Here is an 18,859-nt window from a genome sequence, read left to right on the forward strand (position 1 = left end):
AATCCTGGAGCCCATGCCACACTTCAGAGTGGTTAAGTTAGAATCTTTGGGGAAGAGATTGAGGCATCTGTAGTATTTAAACTCCTCTGGTGATTGCAGTGTGCAACCCACTCTGAGAGCCACTAGTGGGTAGTGGTTAAACTTGCTTCTCTGTACCATAATCAGCATCTGTAAGCAAAGCAGGCTTTTCGCTGGGGCTCACACTGTGGCATAGAAAGTGAAGCCTATAATGCTGGCATCCTACATGGGCACTGGTTTGAGTCCTGATTGCTTCACTTCTGATCCAGCTCTCTGCCAGTGCACCTGGGAAGGCAGCAGAAGAGGCCCGAGTCCTTGTGCCCCTGCACCCACGTGGGAGACTCGGAAGAAGCTGTGGTTTCCGACTTCAGCTTGGCCCAGCCCTGGCTTCTGTGGCTATTTGGGGAGTGAACCAGCAGATGGAAGATGTTTCTCTCCTTCAATCTCTGTATTTCTGCCTTTCAAATAAATAAATTTTAAAAAGGCTTTTCATACTGGAGGACATGAAATGTTTATATGTAGGATGCCATGCCACATTTTCTAAAACATTAGGTAGGGAGAAGAATATATATAAATAACAGGACTTTGGATATCTTGAGTAGAGTAAAAGAATAAAGGTATACTCATGAATACTAAGAGAAAGGAATAGTCATATAAATTGTATGTTCAGGGTACAGCTAGACTAGGGAAATATTTGCAATTTATAAGACAAGGAATTAGTATCCAGAATAGGTTAATGTTTCTTTCAAATTAATAAGAAAATGATCATTAGAAAAATAAATAGGAAGAGGTGTTTGTCACAGCAGTTAAGACACCACTTGGGACTCTCATGCCATATCAGAGTGCCTGGCTTGAGTGTAAACTCTGCTTCCAAGTCATCTTCCTGGTAGTTCCCACCCTGGGAAGGCTCAAGTACTGGGTTGCATTCGTGAGGGAGACCCAAATTGATTTCAGGCCTCCTGGTCTCCATCTGGCCTCTGTCTGGCCTCGGCCTGTCTGTTAAAGGAATTTAGGGAGTGAACTGAGCAATTTCCCCACATCAAAGGAGCCAAAATAAGAAAGCTTGGCAATTAAAAAAAAATGAGGCTGAGTATTTTATTTGTCCATTTTGGAAGTCAGAGTTACAGAGAGAGAAAGAGGGAGCTTTCATCTGCTGGTTCACTCCCCAGATGGCCACAATGTCCAGTGCTGGGCCAGGCTGAAGCCAGGAGCCAGAACCCTCATCCTAGTTTCTCACCTGGGTGACAGAAGTCCAAACACTTGGGCCATCTTCCGCTGCTTTTGCAGGCACATCAGCAGGAAGCTGGATCAGAAGTGGAGCAGCTGGGATACAAACCAGCACCCATTTGAGATGCCTACATCACAGGCAGCAGCTTTACTTGCTACACCATAGCACTGGCCCCAAAGGTGGGCATTTAGAAAAAAAATGATTATTGTCCTGTATTCTTTGTGGGCCTTGAATTGGTGAAGGTTTCTGGAGGACAGTCTTGCAACATCTATTAAAATGTTAAGTGCACATACTATTTTTTTCTAAGATTTATTTATTTGTTTGAAAGGCAGAGTTAGAGAGAGAGAGAGAAACCTTCCATCCACTGGTTCACTCCCCAAATGGCCACAATGGCCAGAGCTAGGCTGATCTGAAGCCAGGAGCCAGGAGTTTCTTCTGGGTCTCCCACACCAGTGCAGGGGCCATCCTCCACTGCTTTCCCAGGCCATAGCAGAGCTGGATCGGAAGTGGAGCAGCCGGGACTCGAACCGGAGCCCATATTGCATGCTGGTGCTATAGACTGGGGCTGTAACCTGCTGTGCCACAGCGCCGGCCCCCAGGTGCACAAAATGGAAAATCTGTGCCATGATGTTAGGCAAGTATTAAAAAATATTAGTTGTATGGAAGTTGTATGTGGACAATATGAACAATGTGTTTTGCATAAAACTGCTTTTCCAGCATGTGTTTATGATGTAAATGCATAGAATTTGCCTGTAAGGAAGGGCATTCATCAGGCTGGATTGGGAGAGCGCGGGTGGCAAAAAAGGCTTTCCTGTGTTTGGAGATGGAGTATAAATAGCATGGGTCAATAACCTGACCAATTTGGGATTCCCTCAGGGAAAGGTGAGACTGGGCATTTTATACTTTTTTTTTTTTAAATATTTATCTATTTGAGAAGCAGAATTACAGAGAGAGGGCAAGACAGAAAGAAAGGTTTTCCATCTGCTGATTTACTCCCCAAATGGCTGCAATGGCTGAAGCTGAGCCAATCGGAAGCCAGGAGCTAAGAGCTTCTTCCAGGTCTCCCACATAGGTACAGGGGCCCATGCACTTCCACTGCTTTCCCAGGCCATCAGCAGGGAGCTTAAATATCTATTTGAATATAAATGGATCTGTCAACCTGGAAGTCCATCATTTTAAATGAAAACGCTGAACTGCAGTCTGAAATTTCTCTAGTTTTCCTTCCTTGCCACATTGCCTTTTTTGTTCAGGGCATAGAAGACAGAATCTCTCAGTATGTTTTGGTTGTAGCTGCCTTCTCGGTAAATTGGTTACATATTCTCTGGCCTCTTTGGGAGAAGTGGAGTTGTTAGATATTTGTTTGAAGATCTTTTGTTGGTATTTGAGTGTAAATGGCCTCAAAATCCCTAAACCAGGGCACACACAAAGAGAGAATAAGAGAAGAGTATTTGGGAATATATGTGTAATTCATTGTTGGACGGCAGGAAGTTAATGATATACAAACAGCAAATTTTTAGCATAGTTAGAACAACTTTTCACTCTTCCTTCTTCCACTCCTCCCACTCCCTCCTCTGCTAAGCCAGGCCCCAGCAGAGGTCTCACAGACCCAGAAGCCAATAGACTCCCTTGAGGACTCTTGGTCCCTCAGCTACACACCTGTGGAGTGTCACTGTCCCTCACTCCAGCCCTTGCCACGGAACCAGTAAAGCAGTGGCAAATGGGGTTTCCAGAGAGACCAGCATTGGGGACAGTGGCTCCCTGAGCCACAAGTGCAGACGGGAAGACACCTAGCCCCTGGCCCATGTGACATTGTCTTTAGATTTCACCACACCCCACGCTGTGGATCCACAAGGAGTAGCCCCCTTTTCCCCAACAGAGCCATGGAGGTTCTTATCTGCCCCATCCCCACCCCCACCCCCTTGAGCCCTGGCGACATCTTGGAGGCAGAGTTACCTCTTTCCTCCTTACCTTTTTTCTTTCCTTTGTTACCATGAAATGTTAAATCTCTGGGAGATTTTCCTGGTTCACCTGCTTTGAAGGCTTTGGGGTGGGACGGAGAGCAGCTGATGGTGGGTTGGGGGAGATGTAGTTCCAGATACCCTGGGCTGGAGTCAGTAAGGGCTGGGAGGCACCACTCCTCTCCCTGCCCCCCCCCCCCCAGTCTTACACCGCCTTTGGATCCTCAAGTTCCCTGGGTGATGACTTGGGATTTGGGGAGTTCTGTGGGAGGTATTCTTGGAAGGGGCAGGAGTTGGAATTAGTCCCTACTGCCAACCATGAGGTTGCCCCCTCCCCCCAGTTTTTCACAATTCTTTAAAACACATTTTGGTTTTTAAAAATTTGTACAGCAAGAGCAAGTTTTTCTGTCAGACAAAAATGAGAAATGCAAAAGAAAAAGACTTCATTTTAAAACCATCCATGAGGGCTGGTCTGATGGTCCAGCGGGGGAGGCGGCCACTTGCAACACCAGCATTCCATGTATTGGGGTCCTGGCTGCTCCGCTTCCAATCCAGCTCCCTGCTCAATGGCCTGGGAAGGCAGTGGAAGACGGCCCAAGCGGTGGGACCCCTGTACCCACATGGCTGACCAGCGTGGAGTTCCTGGCTCCTGGCTTTAGCCTGACCCAGACCTGGCCATTGTGGCCATTTGGGGAATGAACCAGCCAATGGATGACCTCTCTCACTCTGCCTTTAAATAAATTTTTTTCAAATAAATTTTTTTTAAGATTTATTTATTTGAAAGAGTTACAGAGGAGGAGAGAGAGAGCGAAAGAGAAATCATCCATCCACTGGTTCACTCCCCAAATGGCTGCAACAGCCAGGGCTGGGCCGGTCTGAAGCCAGGAGCCAGGAGCTTCCTTCAAGTCTCCCATGTGGGCACAGGGGCCCAAGCACTTGGGCCATCTTCTCCTGCTTTCCCATAACAGAGAGCTGGATCAGAAATGAAGCAGCCAGCACTGGAACCAGCCCCCATATGGGATGCCGGCATCGCAGGTGGAGGCTTGACCTGCTTTGCCACAATGCCAGTCCCTCAAATAAATCTTTAAAAATAAACAAATAAATAAAGCCAACTATGATGTCTATATCTTTACTGATGACTACTGCTGGCGAGAATTGGGTCTTTTCCTTTGATGAATGAACCTCGGAAGGAGCTGTGTTTTCTCTGCTTTGCTGGTTGTGGCAGAGTCCTAAATCAGAATGAGAGGCCAGAAAAGCTTTTTCCAGCCCAATTAAGGCTTGTCCTTACCGTTGCTGATCCTGTTGATTGTCTCCCTGTGGATTAAAGGCAAACCTCCCTTAACAAGCACATTGAGAAGCTTTGGTTTCCAGAACTCTCCAGGACCAGTAATTAATCCAACTGGTAATGAGAGCACAGTGCTGAATTCTGGAAAGGAGTCATTTAACTCTTTCTATACTAAATAGGCTAATTTTCTGTTTATAATAGTCTCAGCACAATTTATTGGAACAGAATAAAAAGTAAAAAAAAAAAAAATCCTCCATTCCCAAATGTGGACTGGAAAACTGAACTTTTACAGGAGATACTTTTGTCTCTTCTTTTAATAAAAGACAAATTTTGTGTACTTGATAATTAGCTCTTTAAGATCTGCCTCTGAATTAGAACTTGGACGTGTCAGCTAATTCCTGTCTTTTAACCTGATGGGTTCTGCCTGTGGAAGCAACTGTCCTTTGAGCTGCTTCTGTCTCCCCTGGATCTCCTGGTTGCCTTTATGATCTTCCTAAGGGTATGAAACATTTCTCGGCGCCGGCGTTGTGGTACAACAGGTTAAACAGCCGTCTGCAATGCTGGCATCCCTGTGGTCACTGGTTCAAGTCCTGGATGTTCCACTTCTGATCCGGCTCCCTGCTGATGAGCCTGGGAAAGCAGTGGAAGATGGCCCAAGTGCTTGGGCCCCTGCACACATGTGGGAGACCTGGGTGGAGTCCAGGCTCCTGTCTTCAGCCTGGCTTAGCCCTGGCCATAGCAGCCATTTGGGGAGTGAACCATCAGATGGAAGATCTCAACTCACCACCCCCCCCCCCAATCTAAATCTAAATCTGCATCTGCCTTTAAAATAAATCAGAGAAAGGAAGGAAGGAAAAAAGGAAAAGACCTCATTCAGAGATTTCTAGCACATAAAACATCTTTGAGAAATTCCCTAGTTCTGTTATTCCTCTAATTATGATTACCTTTGAGTCACACGTTCTGACATTTCCTTCAGTAACCTCTTGTTTGCTTGCTTGTTTTTTTTTTTTTTTTTTTTTTTTTTTTTTAAGATTTTACTTATTTTAGAAGCAGAGCCACAGACAGAGAGGGAAAGACAGAGAGAAGGGTCTTTGATCTGCTGGTTCACTCCCCAAATGGCTGCTAGCAGAGCTGGGCCCATCCGGAGCCAGGAGCCTCTTCTGGGTCACCTACATGGACACAGGGTCCCAAGCACTTGGGCCATCTTCTGCTGCTTTCCCAGGCTGTAACAGAGAGCTAGATTGGCAGAGGAGCAGCCAGGACATGAACCGGTGCCCACATGGAATGCCGGCACCCCACGCAGAGGCTTAGCCTACTACGCCACAGAGCCAGCCCCCTGTTGTTTGTTTTTAAAATGAAGATTTATTTATTTGTGTGGCCAGTGCTGTGGTACAGTGGGTTAACGCCCTGGTCTGAAGCGCCAGCATCCCTTATGGGTGCTCGTTCAAGACCCGGCTGCTCCACTTCTGATCCAGCTCTCTGCTATGGCCTGGGAGAGCAGTAGAAGATGGCCCAAGTGCTTGGGCCCCTGCACATGGGCTCCTGCACCATGTGGGAGCCCCGGAAGAAGCTCCTGGCTATGGATCGGTGCCACTCCGGCCGTTGCGGCCAATTGGGGGGTGAACCATCGGATGGAAGACTTCTCTTGCTCTCATTCTCTCTCTCTTGCTCTCTCTCTCTGCCTCTCCTCTCTCTGTAACTCTTTCAAATAAACAAATAAATCTTTTTAAAAAAAGATTTGTTTATTTGAAAGATTAGGAGAGAGAAGGTGATCCTCCAAATCCTGGATTACTCTCCAGATGGCCATAACAAGCCACAGCTGGGAGCCAGGAACTCCGTTCTGGTCTCCTGCATGGGTGTCAGGGACCCACATACTTGGGCTATCTTTCCCTGCCTTCCTAGGTGAATTAGCAGGAAACGGGATCAGAAGTGGAGCAGCTGGGACTCATCCAGTATTCTGATGTGGAACAGTGGAATCACAAGTGATGTACTAACCCCCTGTGCCACAATGCTGGCCCAACATTGGTTTTTATTTGAAGAGCAGAGAGAAAGAGACTTCCTATTCTCTGGTTCACTCCCCAGTTGCACACAAAGGCTGGGACTGGACTGGGACTGGATCCAAGAATAAGGAACTCAATCCAGATCTCCCACGTGGGTAGCAAGGATCCAACTACTGCAGCTATTGCCTGCTGCCTCCTAGGATCTGCACTGGCATGAAGCTGGTAGCAGGGGCTGGGGCTGGTAATCAGACATAGGCACTCCAGTGTGGAACACAGTCGTCTCAGCCACTAGGCCAAATGCCTGCTCCTGCTTGTCCGTTGTTTCTGTTGTTCAAATACCTAGCAGAACAAATTGCCCAAACTACCTGGGCATTGGGGTGGCTTGGAAATACTTAGCCCAGCTGGTGAGATCAGTTCCTTTTCAGCTCTGGCATTCTTTATTTCTTTTATCCCTGTTTATACAGATACTACACGTGCATTCATCCTCCCCCACCTAACCTACTACTTTTTTCTCATTTATCCAACTTGAAAAATTAAGGTGATATCTTTGTGTACACTATTGTATATTCAGTATTAGAAAACTATTTCAGAAAGTTTATTATTTCTTTGATTGGGAGAATAGATTCCTTAATTTCCCTTATTTAAAAACGAAATCTGAGGGCTGGCATTTTGGCGTAGTGAGTAAAGCCTCCACCTATGACACTGGCCTCTCATGTGGGCACTGGTTTGAGTCCCAGCTACTCCACTTCCAATCTGGGTTCCTGCTAATGTGCCTGGAAAGGCAGTGGGGCATGGTCCGAGTGCTTGGACCCTTGCACCTACATGGAAGATCTGGATGAAGCTCCTGGTGCCTGACTTCAGACCATTCCAGCCATGGGGAGTGAACCAGCAAATGGAAGATCTCTCTCTCTCTCTCTCTCTCTCTCTCTCTCTGTAATTCTGACTTTCCAATAAATAAGTAAGTCTTTAAAAATAATAAAAATTAAAATATTAAAAAAAAATCTGGAGTGGGTATTTGGCACAGTGGTTAAGCTCCCACTTGAGATCCCCACATCCCGTAATGGAGTGCCTGTGTGTGAGTACTGGATCTGCTCTCCATTTCAGGTTCCTGCTAATACACACCCTGGGGAGGCAGCAGATGTGGTTCAAGTACTTGGGCCCCTGCCACCCACATGGAGACTGAGATGGAGTTCGAGGCACCTGGCTTCAGCCTGGCCCATCCCTAGCTGTTGTAGGCATTTGAGGAATTTTTATGAAAGAACAGTTATTTAAGTTCTAAAATCAGGGTTATTAATCAGATGCCATATAGCTATGATGCATCTATGTGGAAGATAAATGATCCATATAAGACTTTAGGTAAGTTAAGCTCTAAATTTTATGACCAAAGTTTTGAATGATATAGAAGTTACTGAGAAAAAAAAATGGCCCAAGACATGTGTTATGGTACAATGTGTTAAGCCACCACTTGCAATGCCAGCACCCCATACCAGAGTGCAAGTTTGAGTCATTGCTGCTCCCATTCCATCCAGCTTCCTGTTAATGCTCCTGGGAAGGCAATAGAAGATGGCCCAAGTACTTGGACTCCTGCCATCTGTGAAGGAGCCCAGGATGGAGTTTCTGGCTTCTGGTTTTGGTCTGGCTCAGACATGGCTGTTGCGGTCATTTGGGGGAGTGAATTAGTGAATGAAAGATCTGTGTGTGTGTGTGTGTGTGTGTGTATTTCTCCCCTTTCTTGTTGCTCTGCCTTTCAAATAAATAAATGAATAAAATTTTAAAAAGAAAAAATGGCCAATGGCTGAAGTAATAATAAAACCACTGTCCAATGCAACTTTGTGTATATATCTGCTGTCTCTAATCCTCTCAACTGACCCTATGTGTTTGCCATGTAACAGTTTTTTATTTTATTATTTTTTTAAAAAAAACTTACATCTTTTTATTGTTAAGTTATGAAGAAGCATCAAAATTTAAAGGAAAAATCGCAGGGCAAATTACAAAACTACTAGGATCATCAAAGGAAGTAAAAATGGGACTGGGGCTGACGTTGTGGCATACTGGGTAAAGCTGCCATCTGCAAAACCAGCAGACCATATGGATTTCGATTTGAGTTCCGGCTGCTCCACTTAGAGTACAGCTCCCTGCTAATGCGCCCGGGAAAGCAGCAGAAGATGGGCCAAGGACATCCTGCTACCCATGTGAGAGACCCGGATGAAGCTCCTGGCTGCAGCCTGGCCCAGCCAGCGTCAGTCGTTGTGTCCATTTGGGGAGTGAACCTGTGGAACCTCTCTCTCCCTCTCTTTTTCTCCCTCCTTCCCTCCCTCTCTTTCTCTCTCCCTCTCTTCCTCCCTCCTTCCCCTCTCTCCCTCTCCCTCCCTCCTTCTCTCCCTCCTTCTCTCCCTCCCTTTCTCTCTTCCTCCCTCCCTTTCTCTCTCCTTCTCTCTCTGTATAATTCTTATCTTTCACATAAATAAAATCTTTAAAAAAAAGTTGGTCTAGGCACAGGGCAATAGGAATTAATGGACGTGGGAAGGACAGGGATGAGCGAACAGTGAGCATGTGCCGAAGATACTGGGGAGAGCGCCTGGTGAAAGTTTGATGTTAGACAGCACCTAGGTAAAGAAATAATGGATACGATGCCTAAACCCCTCGTGTGCTTAAGAGTCCTCCTCGCCATTGGGTTGTCTCTGTCATCGTCTCCTTCCTCGTCTTCTGCATCATCCTGGGTCAGCCCATCTTCTTCCTCCTCCTCACCGCCGCAGGGGTCCTCTGCACCCCTCAGACTCCACCTTCACGGCAGACGCGTGCTGCTCTGCTCCTCCTCACACGGATCGTTCTCCGTCTCCACTGCTTGTCTGCTCTGTCCTTTCAGTTGTTTCCAGGCTTTCCAGCAAAGAATCCACTTTCTGTGCGTGCTGGGTCAGTTGCTTCTTAATGGCCTGAAGTCATCTCCTTTCAACTTCCCAGACTTGGAAGAAGACCCCCGCTGTCCACTCTTCCCCTTGTTGAGGTGTTTCCTGATACACGCTGGCGTTTAGAGGGTGCTGCCGCCGGGCAACGGGAGGAGGAGGGAAGCGTGTGCGGGGTAACTGCGCGTCCTGTCCCCGTAACAATCCCATTGAAAGTCACCGTCTATATCAGGAGAGATGCTGAGAACAGGGGACGGACAAGGCTGTTCTGGTGCGCACCCACGCATCTCCGCTGCACATGGTTTCACACCCGCTTTTTCTCGGTTCACTTTTGGCTCTGCAGCCTGATGGTTGTCTAAACCCGGCCAGCAACTGTTCTGCATCCTCTGCTGCCAGGGCAGCTCGGGCATTTCTCTCATCAACATGCGGAACAAAGGCAGAGCCCTCGTGAACAGAGCAGGCCCCAATTTGGCAAACTTGGAGAAGATTGCCTCCCTGTCAGACTTCTTGGCCTCAGGAGTGTCGAGGTTCCCAGTGCATACATGGGATTTAGAGAGAGAAAATCTGTCTTGGTGGTAACATTGCTCGCTGTTGCGTTTGAAAATAGGTTATTCAAAAGATGTAGCTGAAGATCAAAAAAACTCACTCAAGCAAAAAGTTCCACTAACTTAAAAATTTCAAGTGATTTGTAACCAGGAAGGGGAGGGAGACGAGATTTGATTCTGAATCTCCCAGTCCCAAGTTCTACTGAAGAGACCCACTGCTGCCCGGGGTCATCGGCAGGGCCATGACTGCTAATGGCCGCCCAAAACAGTGTTTTAGATGAGAAAAGGCTGGAGTTCACAGCCAGCGTTGACTCCAGAGCAAGAGAGAACTTGGAGTTGGACACGAGGCTGAAGGATGCCTTTGTCCAGAACGGCAGGGTGAGTGCAGCTGGAGGAGGGACACGGGCTTGCGGGAAGAAGGCACTGGGCCGGCAGTGAGACTGGGCAGCTGGAGGAGGCGGGGGGCGGGGGGTGAATTTCAGATGCTGAGGAGACAGTGGCTGGGGACAGGGGTAAGAGGAGGCTGATGCTGTGTCCACTCCCAAGTTACCAGGGAGTCTCCTGAACTGAGCGGAAAGCCTGGTGGGGGATAGCCAGAGCAAGACTGATGGAAGCTGTCCATGGCCAAGGGCCAAAATAACCCAGAACTGAGAGCACAGGAACTGTTCGTGCAAATAGGATGAGGGAGCACAAGTGGAGGAGAGGCCGGCGCTGAGCTTAGCGGTTAAGACACTTGTGCCCCTCCCCCTCCAGAGAGCCTGAATTCCATCCGCAGGTCCTAGGAGGAAGGGATAACTCAGTGATGAGGCTCCTACTGCCCTTATGGGAGAGTGGGTTCCCAGCTTCCGCTGTCGACACGTGGAGAGAGAAACAGCCAGTAGGAAGGCTTGCTCTCAGGCGTGGTCTCCCTCCCCATCTCTCACCCTCCCACCCTCTCCTTTTCTTCTTTCCCTCTCCCTCACATACAAATAAAATGTTTTTAAAATTAATTTTAAAAATGATCAAGGTCTTGCATCCTGATCACAAAAAATAAAAAGTTGTAGAAGCAGTAGAGCAGTCATTTGAGTTAGAGAATCTTCAGGGTTCTAGAAGGATCTGAGCAGATCCTGTCAGCCCGACGTCCACGGTGAGTCCTTTAGTTCTCTGTTAAATGAGCGTTCCTTAGCCGCCTCATCTCATTTTCTCCACTCTCCTACGTGCGGTAGTAAAGCACCCTCCTGTTTGGATTTGGGGATTAGAATAAAGGGGAATTGGTAAGTTTGTGGTGTCTATTTATTTGCATATCTGAGAAAGCTATTTTTAATATGAATAAATTAAAAATATTGTGTGTGAGGATTAATTTCTTTTCTGCTCTGTGTATCTGAGGCTAGAAAATGACGTACTCCCAAGAAATCAGGATGAAGGAGACAATGACTTTGAGATGCACTTTCTTAAAATAGCTGAAGGAATGACCTCATGAGCCAGCTGATAGCATGGGTTTGCAGATGGATGCGTTCTCTTAGCCTGCTGCTGCATGCTGCAGAGCCAAATACATGGAGTGTGTTACATCATAGCCTGTGGGCAGGAGGCTGGCGGGAGGGGGACCAGTGCAACTGGGGTCAACCCTGTTATCTGGACTGGGTTCATGGTTCCCTATGATGAAGCATTTTGTATCATCTCTTAGTAAAATAATATTTTGTATTGATTATAATAAGAAAAATAAGTATCTGGTGAGGGATCTTCAGTGTTAAAGTGTGACGCTGTTCATTCCTTGTTCATACTTCAGTGTTCTCATTCCTGTTTCTCTTGTTGCTTTGTAACTAGCTACAAGCCCACATTCCTGAGCTTGACTCGTTGCTAAAAACACCCTCTGTTTTGGGTTTTAAGCTGAGGCAGGATGGATGTGTCCTTGGACGCCACTTGCCTCTGGGGTGCTGGAGGCCATCAGGGTGCAAAGGGAAGCAGTAGTCTGGGGAGGAGCTGCGGGTTTTAGCTTCATCACTGTCAGTGATGACAAATACAGAGTATCCCACACACACACTGCGTGGGGTTTCAGTGCCAGGAAATAAAGAATGCCAGTTTTCTTTGTGGTCTCAAACCCATTTGGCCTGGATTTGGTATGTAGAAGAAATCTGAATGAAGGCTGTGACGTATTCAAGTCACACACGCTTCACTGCGCCCCTGTGTCAGACTCATGGACAGTGTCCTTGTTTGCCACAAACTTTCTGTTAGAGTTTTCAAGTTGTTTTCCCTTTTTCTAAAAGATTTTTTAAAGCTTTTTTTTTTTTTTTAAAGATTCATTTATTTATTTGAAAGAGTTACACAGAGAAAGGAGGGTGTGTGTGTGGGGGGGGGGGGGTCTTTCATTCGCTGGTTCACTTCCCAATTGGCCACAACGGCCAGAGCTGCCCCAATCCGGAGCCAGGAGCTTCTTCCGGGTCTTGCACATGGGTGCAGGGGCCCAAGGAGTTGGGCCATTTTCTACTGCTTTCCAGGACTTGAACTGATGCTCCTATGGGATGCCGGCCCTGTAGGCGGCAGCCTTACCCTCTACGCCATAGCGCTGACCTTGTTTTCTCTTTTTATTAAGTTGAAAGCCTGCTAATTTGAATATATTTTTGTAATCAACCATCTTACTGTTGTAGAAGTTTTCCATATGATTCTCTGGAATCTTCTAGACAACAGCCATTTTATCTACAAATGGTGTTGATTTGATTTCACCTGTTCTTCTTCTAATTTCTCTCTTATCTAATTCCATTGTTGGAAACTATAGAAGGAAAACAATGCCTAGGCCCAGTCATGTCTTTGGAACAGAAATCAGATGTCAGGGCAGATACTCTCACTCTTAAAGTAGCAAACCCACAAAATACAACTGCAAGCGTGCTTTACCAACATCTATGTGCTTTTCAATTGCCCGTGGACCTGTGGTAAGTTACGGGAAATGGTCACTCATCAACATCCAGGAGGACACTCTATTGAAGCTGATAGGAACATGAACATCCCAGATGTCTTTCGTGAGCACCGATGTCTTCACTCCCCTTCTAGGCACAGCTCCGGGCATTTATTCCAGAGATGCTCAAGTACTCCACAGGCCGTGGGAAACCAGGCTGGGGGAAAGAGAGCTGCAAGCCCATCTGGTGGCCTGAAGACATCCCGTGGGCGAATGTCCGGAGTGACGTCCGCACCGAAGAGCAGAAGCAGAGGGTAAGGCTTCCCCTGGCCCGAGCAGCCTGTTGCTTCTCTGTGCTGAATCCAATGCCTCAATTGCCAGCGTTTCTACTTCTTGTGCTGAAAAGTAAAAACAGTTGTGCAGTAGAAAGACCTGCCCCTCCAAGACGTTTGCTGCTGAGTTACAGTCTTTTCCAGTCATCAGTCTATCACCAGGAAAACTTAGTGACAGAAACCTGAAGCAACAACATTAATCACTTTGAAGACTTGGAAACGTCCTTGTTTCTCATAAATAGTGTTGATAAAAGTATACGTATGGAATCAGAGAGGTGTCTTCTGCATGTTTGTTTATCAGTGCTGGAAGTTTTCCAAGAATCTTAATGTACACTTGTTGGCCACAGTGATCTTTTGTGAGATGTTTCAGAGTTTGACCTCAGGTGGGAATAGTGTAGAAAACCTTCCTTGGTGCCTGGTGCTCAGTTTCTTTTTGCCAGAATCAATCTGTAGGAAATGATCCTAGGAGTTTACTCTACACAGGGTTTGGTTTGATAAGTGAGCAACTGCTTGTTCCCTAGTGGGGCTACAGTCGCGTCTCTCTGTGCTTAATGTGCTGTTTCCGGTCTTTTGGTAACAGGTTTCCTGGACCCAGGCACTACGGACCATAGTTAAAAACTGTTACAAACAGCATGGGCGGGAGGATCTTTTGTACGCTTTTGAAGATCAGCAAACACAAACACAGGCCACAACCACACATAGCATAGCCCATCTTGTACCATCACAGACTGTAGTCCAGACCTTCAGTAACCCCGACGGCACTGTCTCTCTCATTCAGGTGAGTGTTCTGGTGGTAGTTGGACTGTATTTTCTAAGATGCATCATGGGCCCCTCACCACACACAAGGAAGTTTTCTTTGGACTCTATCTTTCTTTTAGAAGATTTATCTTGTTTTATTTTATTTGAAAAAAATTACAGAGAGTCTCCCATCTATTGATTCACTCGCAAATGGCTGCAATGGTCAGGGCTGAGCCAGGCCAAAGCCAGGAACCAGGGTCTCCATCCAGGTCTCGCACAAGGGTGGCAGGGACCCAAGTACTTGGCGGTAGTTACTGCTGCTTTCCCAGGTGCATTAACAGGGAGTCGGATAGGAAGCGGAGCAGCTGGGACTTGAACCGGTGCTCATATGGGATGCCAGTGTCATAGATGGCAGCTTAACTCACTGTGCCACATTGTGGCCCCTCTTTGTGCAAACTCTTGTATAAATTTCCTACAGCTCCCCTAAATCTTCTCCCTGGAAAGCAATTTCTGAAGAATATTTTAAATTGTTTGCATTTTTCTTAATCCAGAGCTGCGAATGGCTTTCTTAGATATTTCAAAAAAAAAAAAAAAAATTTAACTTGGCTTCCATAATCCTGTTTCACTGTCAGTGGCCCGAGAATGTCCCTCCTGATGCTGTCTTTGGAGGTAAAGTATGCCTGGTTGACAGGCACCTCTCGTGTTAAGATTGGGGCTGACTGGCACTGGAAGTTGATGGTGAAATGCGTTTTATTGGTTGAAGTAAAATTCTGAAACTCACTATAAGCTCTGAGATGTGATTCTACAGAATCATCCCCAGTACTGTCATACCACTTGTTCCCTGGGCCACATTTGGGATTACAGGAACATGGGCTTCTGAGGAAAGGAGGGGCCCGGGAACATCCCACTGACACTTTCCACTTTTCCTGTTATTCTTTAGGTTGGTACAGGGGCAACAGTAGCCACATTGGCTGATGCTTCAGAACTGCCAACCACAGTCACAGTTGCCCAAGTGAATTATTCTGCTGTGGCTGATGGAGAGGTAAGAAAGAGGATTCTGTCTGCATTGTCGTCTGTCTTTATTTGACAGGGAGGGAGGGAGGGAGCGGGGGAGGGAGGGAGGGAGGGAGAGAGAGAGAGAGAACACACTGCGATCTGCTGGTTCACCCCCCAAATACAAATAACAGCTGGGGATGAGCCAAGCTGAAACCGAGAGCCAGGAACTCCATCCAGGCCTCCCATATGCGTCCAGGGGCCCAAGCACTTGAGCCATCTTCTCTCGCCTTCCCAGGCACATGAGCAGGGAACTGGATCAGAAGTAGAACAGCCGGGACTTGAACTGGTGCTCCAGCATGGGGTGCTGGTGTTACAGGTGGCAGCTTAACCTACTGTGCCACGATGCTGGTGCAGCCACCTTTTCCCCCAATCTCTTCATCTTCTTAAATACCTGAATGTATAGATGAGGGAGAAATGAGGACCCAGAGGATGAAAAATGCCTGTACGTCTATAGCATTCTATTTAAACCTCAGACCATGACAAGTATGGGAAGTACCTTTAAAAAAAAAAAAAAAGATTTATTTCTTTATTTATTTGAGAGGCAGAGAGAGGGAGAACTTGCATCCGCTGGTTCACTCCCCAAATGGCCACAATGGCCAAAGCTGGATGGATTCCAAAGCCAGGAACCAGGAACTTCCTCCGCATCTCCCATGTGGGTGCAGGGGCCCAAGCACTGGGTCCATCTTACACTGCTTTCCCAGGCACATTAGCATGGAGCTGGATTTGAAGTGGTTCAGCCAGAACTTGAACCAGCGCCAATATAGGCTTAACCCACTACACCACAGCACTAGCCCCTGGAAAGTATATTAATGCTATGTGTTAATAACAGTTGAAATTCATGGATCACTATGACTCAAATCCAACTGTTAGGAACTTTCAATTTTACATCGTACATAGCATTTTGTACAATATACATTAAAAAGGGATTATCGCTTTGATATTTTTGTGCTTTGAATCCTAAAGAATTTCACCCTTGGGCTTTATGACAAATAATTGCCTCATTAAATTGGGAACTCACTAAGGGAAGCATTCTTTGAAAGTATAACTATATTCATGAATTAGTTACGTGATTTATTATATTTTTTAAAGATTTATTTATTTGAAAGTCAGAATTACAAAGAGAGGGAGAGCCAGAGAGATAGAGAGAGAGAGAGAGAGAGAGGTCTTCCATCCATTGGTTTACTCTCCAAAAGGCTGCAACAGCTGGTGCTGGGACAGGCTGGAGCCAGGAGCTTCATCTGGATCTTCCATATGGGTGCATTGGCCCAAGCACTGGGACCACCTTCCACTGCTTTCCCAGGCACATTAGCAGGGAGCTGTATCAAAAGTGGAGCAGCCGGGACTTGAACAGGCACCCATATTGGATGCTTAACCCACTGAGCCACAATGCAGGCCCTATTCATTATATTTTAAACATTCCTTTGAAAAAATTTCGCTTGAGAATCGTTGACTACCAAGACGGGTAAATATGAAACATGAACCTAAAGGTAGCTAACCTTTATTGAGTGCTTGGTGAGCTAGCACTCAAGTATTGGTTCTCTTTTTTTTTCGCTTTGATAGATGAGAAAATTGAGACTGAGTTCGGTTGATTTGCCCCAAGTCACAGAGTAGTGTTGAAGCTGGGTAGTGTGTTTAGAAAATCATTCTCTGGTTCTGAGCTCTGAGCCTTCGGTTAAGATTCAAGAAGTGAAGGGAAGGGTTTCATGGGCTTTCCTATAAAGATTCTAGTGTGTTGTCTCCTCATGTTTGGAAGACAACCAGCAGATGTCAGAGAACAACGTAAAGCTGAAAGCCTTTTCTTACCTGTTCAAAACCATGATGCGTTTCTATGCAGACACCAGTACATCAGTTTCATTGTGCACCACCACTACCACCACCACCACCACCCCACACCTTCCCACCCTGGACAGGGAGAACTGACAGGGTCCCATGTCTCATCAGAGGGAGAGGGTGCACAGCCAGGCTCCTCGGCCAGCTGGCGTGGATTGAGCCCTGCTGGCTGCAGGCTCTTTGTTCGCTGTGTGGCGCAGGAGCTGCGCCTTCACAGGAGAGTGGTTCCAGTCCTGGACCTGGCAAGCTTGGGGGCAGGAGTTCACGCTTGGGTTTTCAGTGTAGAAAGGCGAAAGTCAGCAGGAGTCTTAACTTTCTAAGCGTCTAAACATCATAAAGGGGTAGGGATGAGCGGGGGGAAAATCTGACATTCCCCAAACACTTAACACTAGAGGACACTCCTTGAAGTGTGGAAGACAGTGGTGGGTTCTTCTGTGAGATCTGTTCATTTAGGGTATGGTCCAAGGGATCAGCCATATTGCCCGCTGAATGCTTGCAGGCACAATCCTGTTTAAAGAGAGCAGCTTGTGTTTGGTCAGCACTTAATCTGGAAATGAATTCTCATTCATTGAAACACATTTTACTGGATAGCTTCACATCTTAGAGGTAATCAGTGTATTCAGACATTCATAGAAAACACAAAGGGTGAAAAGCATGTCAGTCACTCATCTGTAGCTTTTCCAGCACATGAGCTGTTAAGTTATCTGTTGTGGAAGTAGGTGACACATATAAATATGTAGTATTTTGAAAAATACCCATATTCAGTCAGACGAAAAAAATATTCTAACTTCCCACACTTACAGTGAAATCAAAATGATATGTAGAGAGGAAACAGGTTATTTCAGAAAGGGATAACATGTTGTAGATTGTATGTTTCCATTTGCCTTCTTATTCTCTTGGAGACTGGCATAGTTGTTAGTGTCTTAGTTTTGAACTAACAACTGTAGCTAGTCAAGTGTCTCACCAACTTGAAGTAGCTAAGACCACGTCAGTGCCAATGAGACACTGTCTGGTGGCTCCGTAGAAACGGCTTCCTTCCTTATACTTTTCTCCTAAGGAGTAGACGGTGTTTGGCAAAAAATAAATGATACCTATACTTTTAGAAGTGGTAAAGTCATTTTTTTTAAATCCCAGCCTCACTAATGAGAGCTTTTACTGTTTGACCACATTACCTTCAAAATCCAGTTGCATCAAGTTATATTCACCAGAAGGGCCATTTGGGGGCCTAGTGTGCTGGGTGTACACAGTACAAACTCTAGTCTTCAGTAGTTTAAAATTAATTAGGGGCAGGGTTTGGCACAGCTGTTAAGAGGCTGGTTGGAATGCCTGCATCCCATTTTGGAGTGCCTGAGTTTGAGTCCCAGGGCCATTCCTGATTATAATGTGCACTCAGGGTGGGGGGTGGGGGGTGGGGGGGCAGGTAGTGGCTCAAGTGAAAATTGGGTCCCTTCCACCCACGTGGGAGACCCAGAGGGAATTCCATACTCCTGGCTTCAGCCTAGTCCAGTGGTGCCTGTTACTGGCATTTGGAGAGTGAAGCAGCAGATGGGACATCCGTCTCTGTATGTCCCTCCTTGTCTTTCAAATAAATGTTTTTTAAAAAGTAATTTTAAAAAATTAGGGACACAGATTAAGTTACATAGATAGTTGTCATTGGATAAGGAATATTAGCATAAAAGAAAGATATGTTGACTTTTAAATATATGATTCTAATTTTTCATGTCATACTTAAAAATGCAAGTAGGTTTGAAAATTTATTTGAGGGGGCGGCATTGTGGTGTAATGGGTTAAGTTGCCACCAGCAATGATGGCATCCCATATGGGTACCAATTCAAGTCCTGGCTACTCCACTTCCAGTTCAGCTCTTTGCTAATGTGCCTGGAAAAGCAGCAGACAATGGACCAAATACTTGGGCCACCCCTGCACCCACGTGGGAGACCTGGATGAAGTTCCTGGCTTCGGGCTTTGTCCTGTCCCAGCCCTGGCCATTTGCGGAGTGAACCGACAGATGGAAGACCTCTCTCTCTCTCTCTCTCTCTCTCTCTGTGTGTGTGTGTGTGTAACTCTGCCCTTCAAATAAATTTTTAAAAATCTTAA

The 18,859-nt window shown here is 46.3% G+C and overlaps 1 protein-coding gene and 1 pseudogene across 12 annotated transcripts in view; one reads left to right on the plus strand and one right to left on the minus strand.

Annotated features, from left to right (window-relative positions):
- The window catches only part of NRF1 (nuclear respiratory factor 1), a 157,213-nt gene that overhangs the window by 86,723 nt on the left and 51,631 nt on the right, over nucleotides 1-18,859 (plus strand). For all 12 annotated transcript variants that reach the window (XR_007920753.2, XR_011387447.1, XM_051849782.2 and 9 more), the window contains 3 exons: nucleotides 12,962-13,120; nucleotides 13,719-13,916; nucleotides 14,817-14,918. Coding sequence is in view for 10 of the 12 variants with exons in the window: in XM_051849782.2 (XP_051705742.1) it covers nucleotides 12,962-13,120; nucleotides 13,719-13,916; nucleotides 14,817-14,918 (459 nt within the window). In the remaining 2 variants the exon portion in view is untranslated. The remainder of the gene's footprint in view (nucleotides 1-12,961; nucleotides 13,121-13,718; nucleotides 13,917-14,816; nucleotides 14,919-18,859) is intronic.
- LOC108176899 (heterogeneous nuclear ribonucleoprotein C pseudogene) lies at nucleotides 9,141-10,181 on the minus strand (annotated as a pseudogene).

This window comes from Oryctolagus cuniculus, chromosome 3 (genome assembly GCF_964237555.1).
Source record: "Oryctolagus cuniculus chromosome 3, mOryCun1.1, whole genome shotgun sequence".
Classification (NCBI taxonomy): Eukaryota; Metazoa; Chordata; class Mammalia; order Lagomorpha; family Leporidae; genus Oryctolagus; species Oryctolagus cuniculus.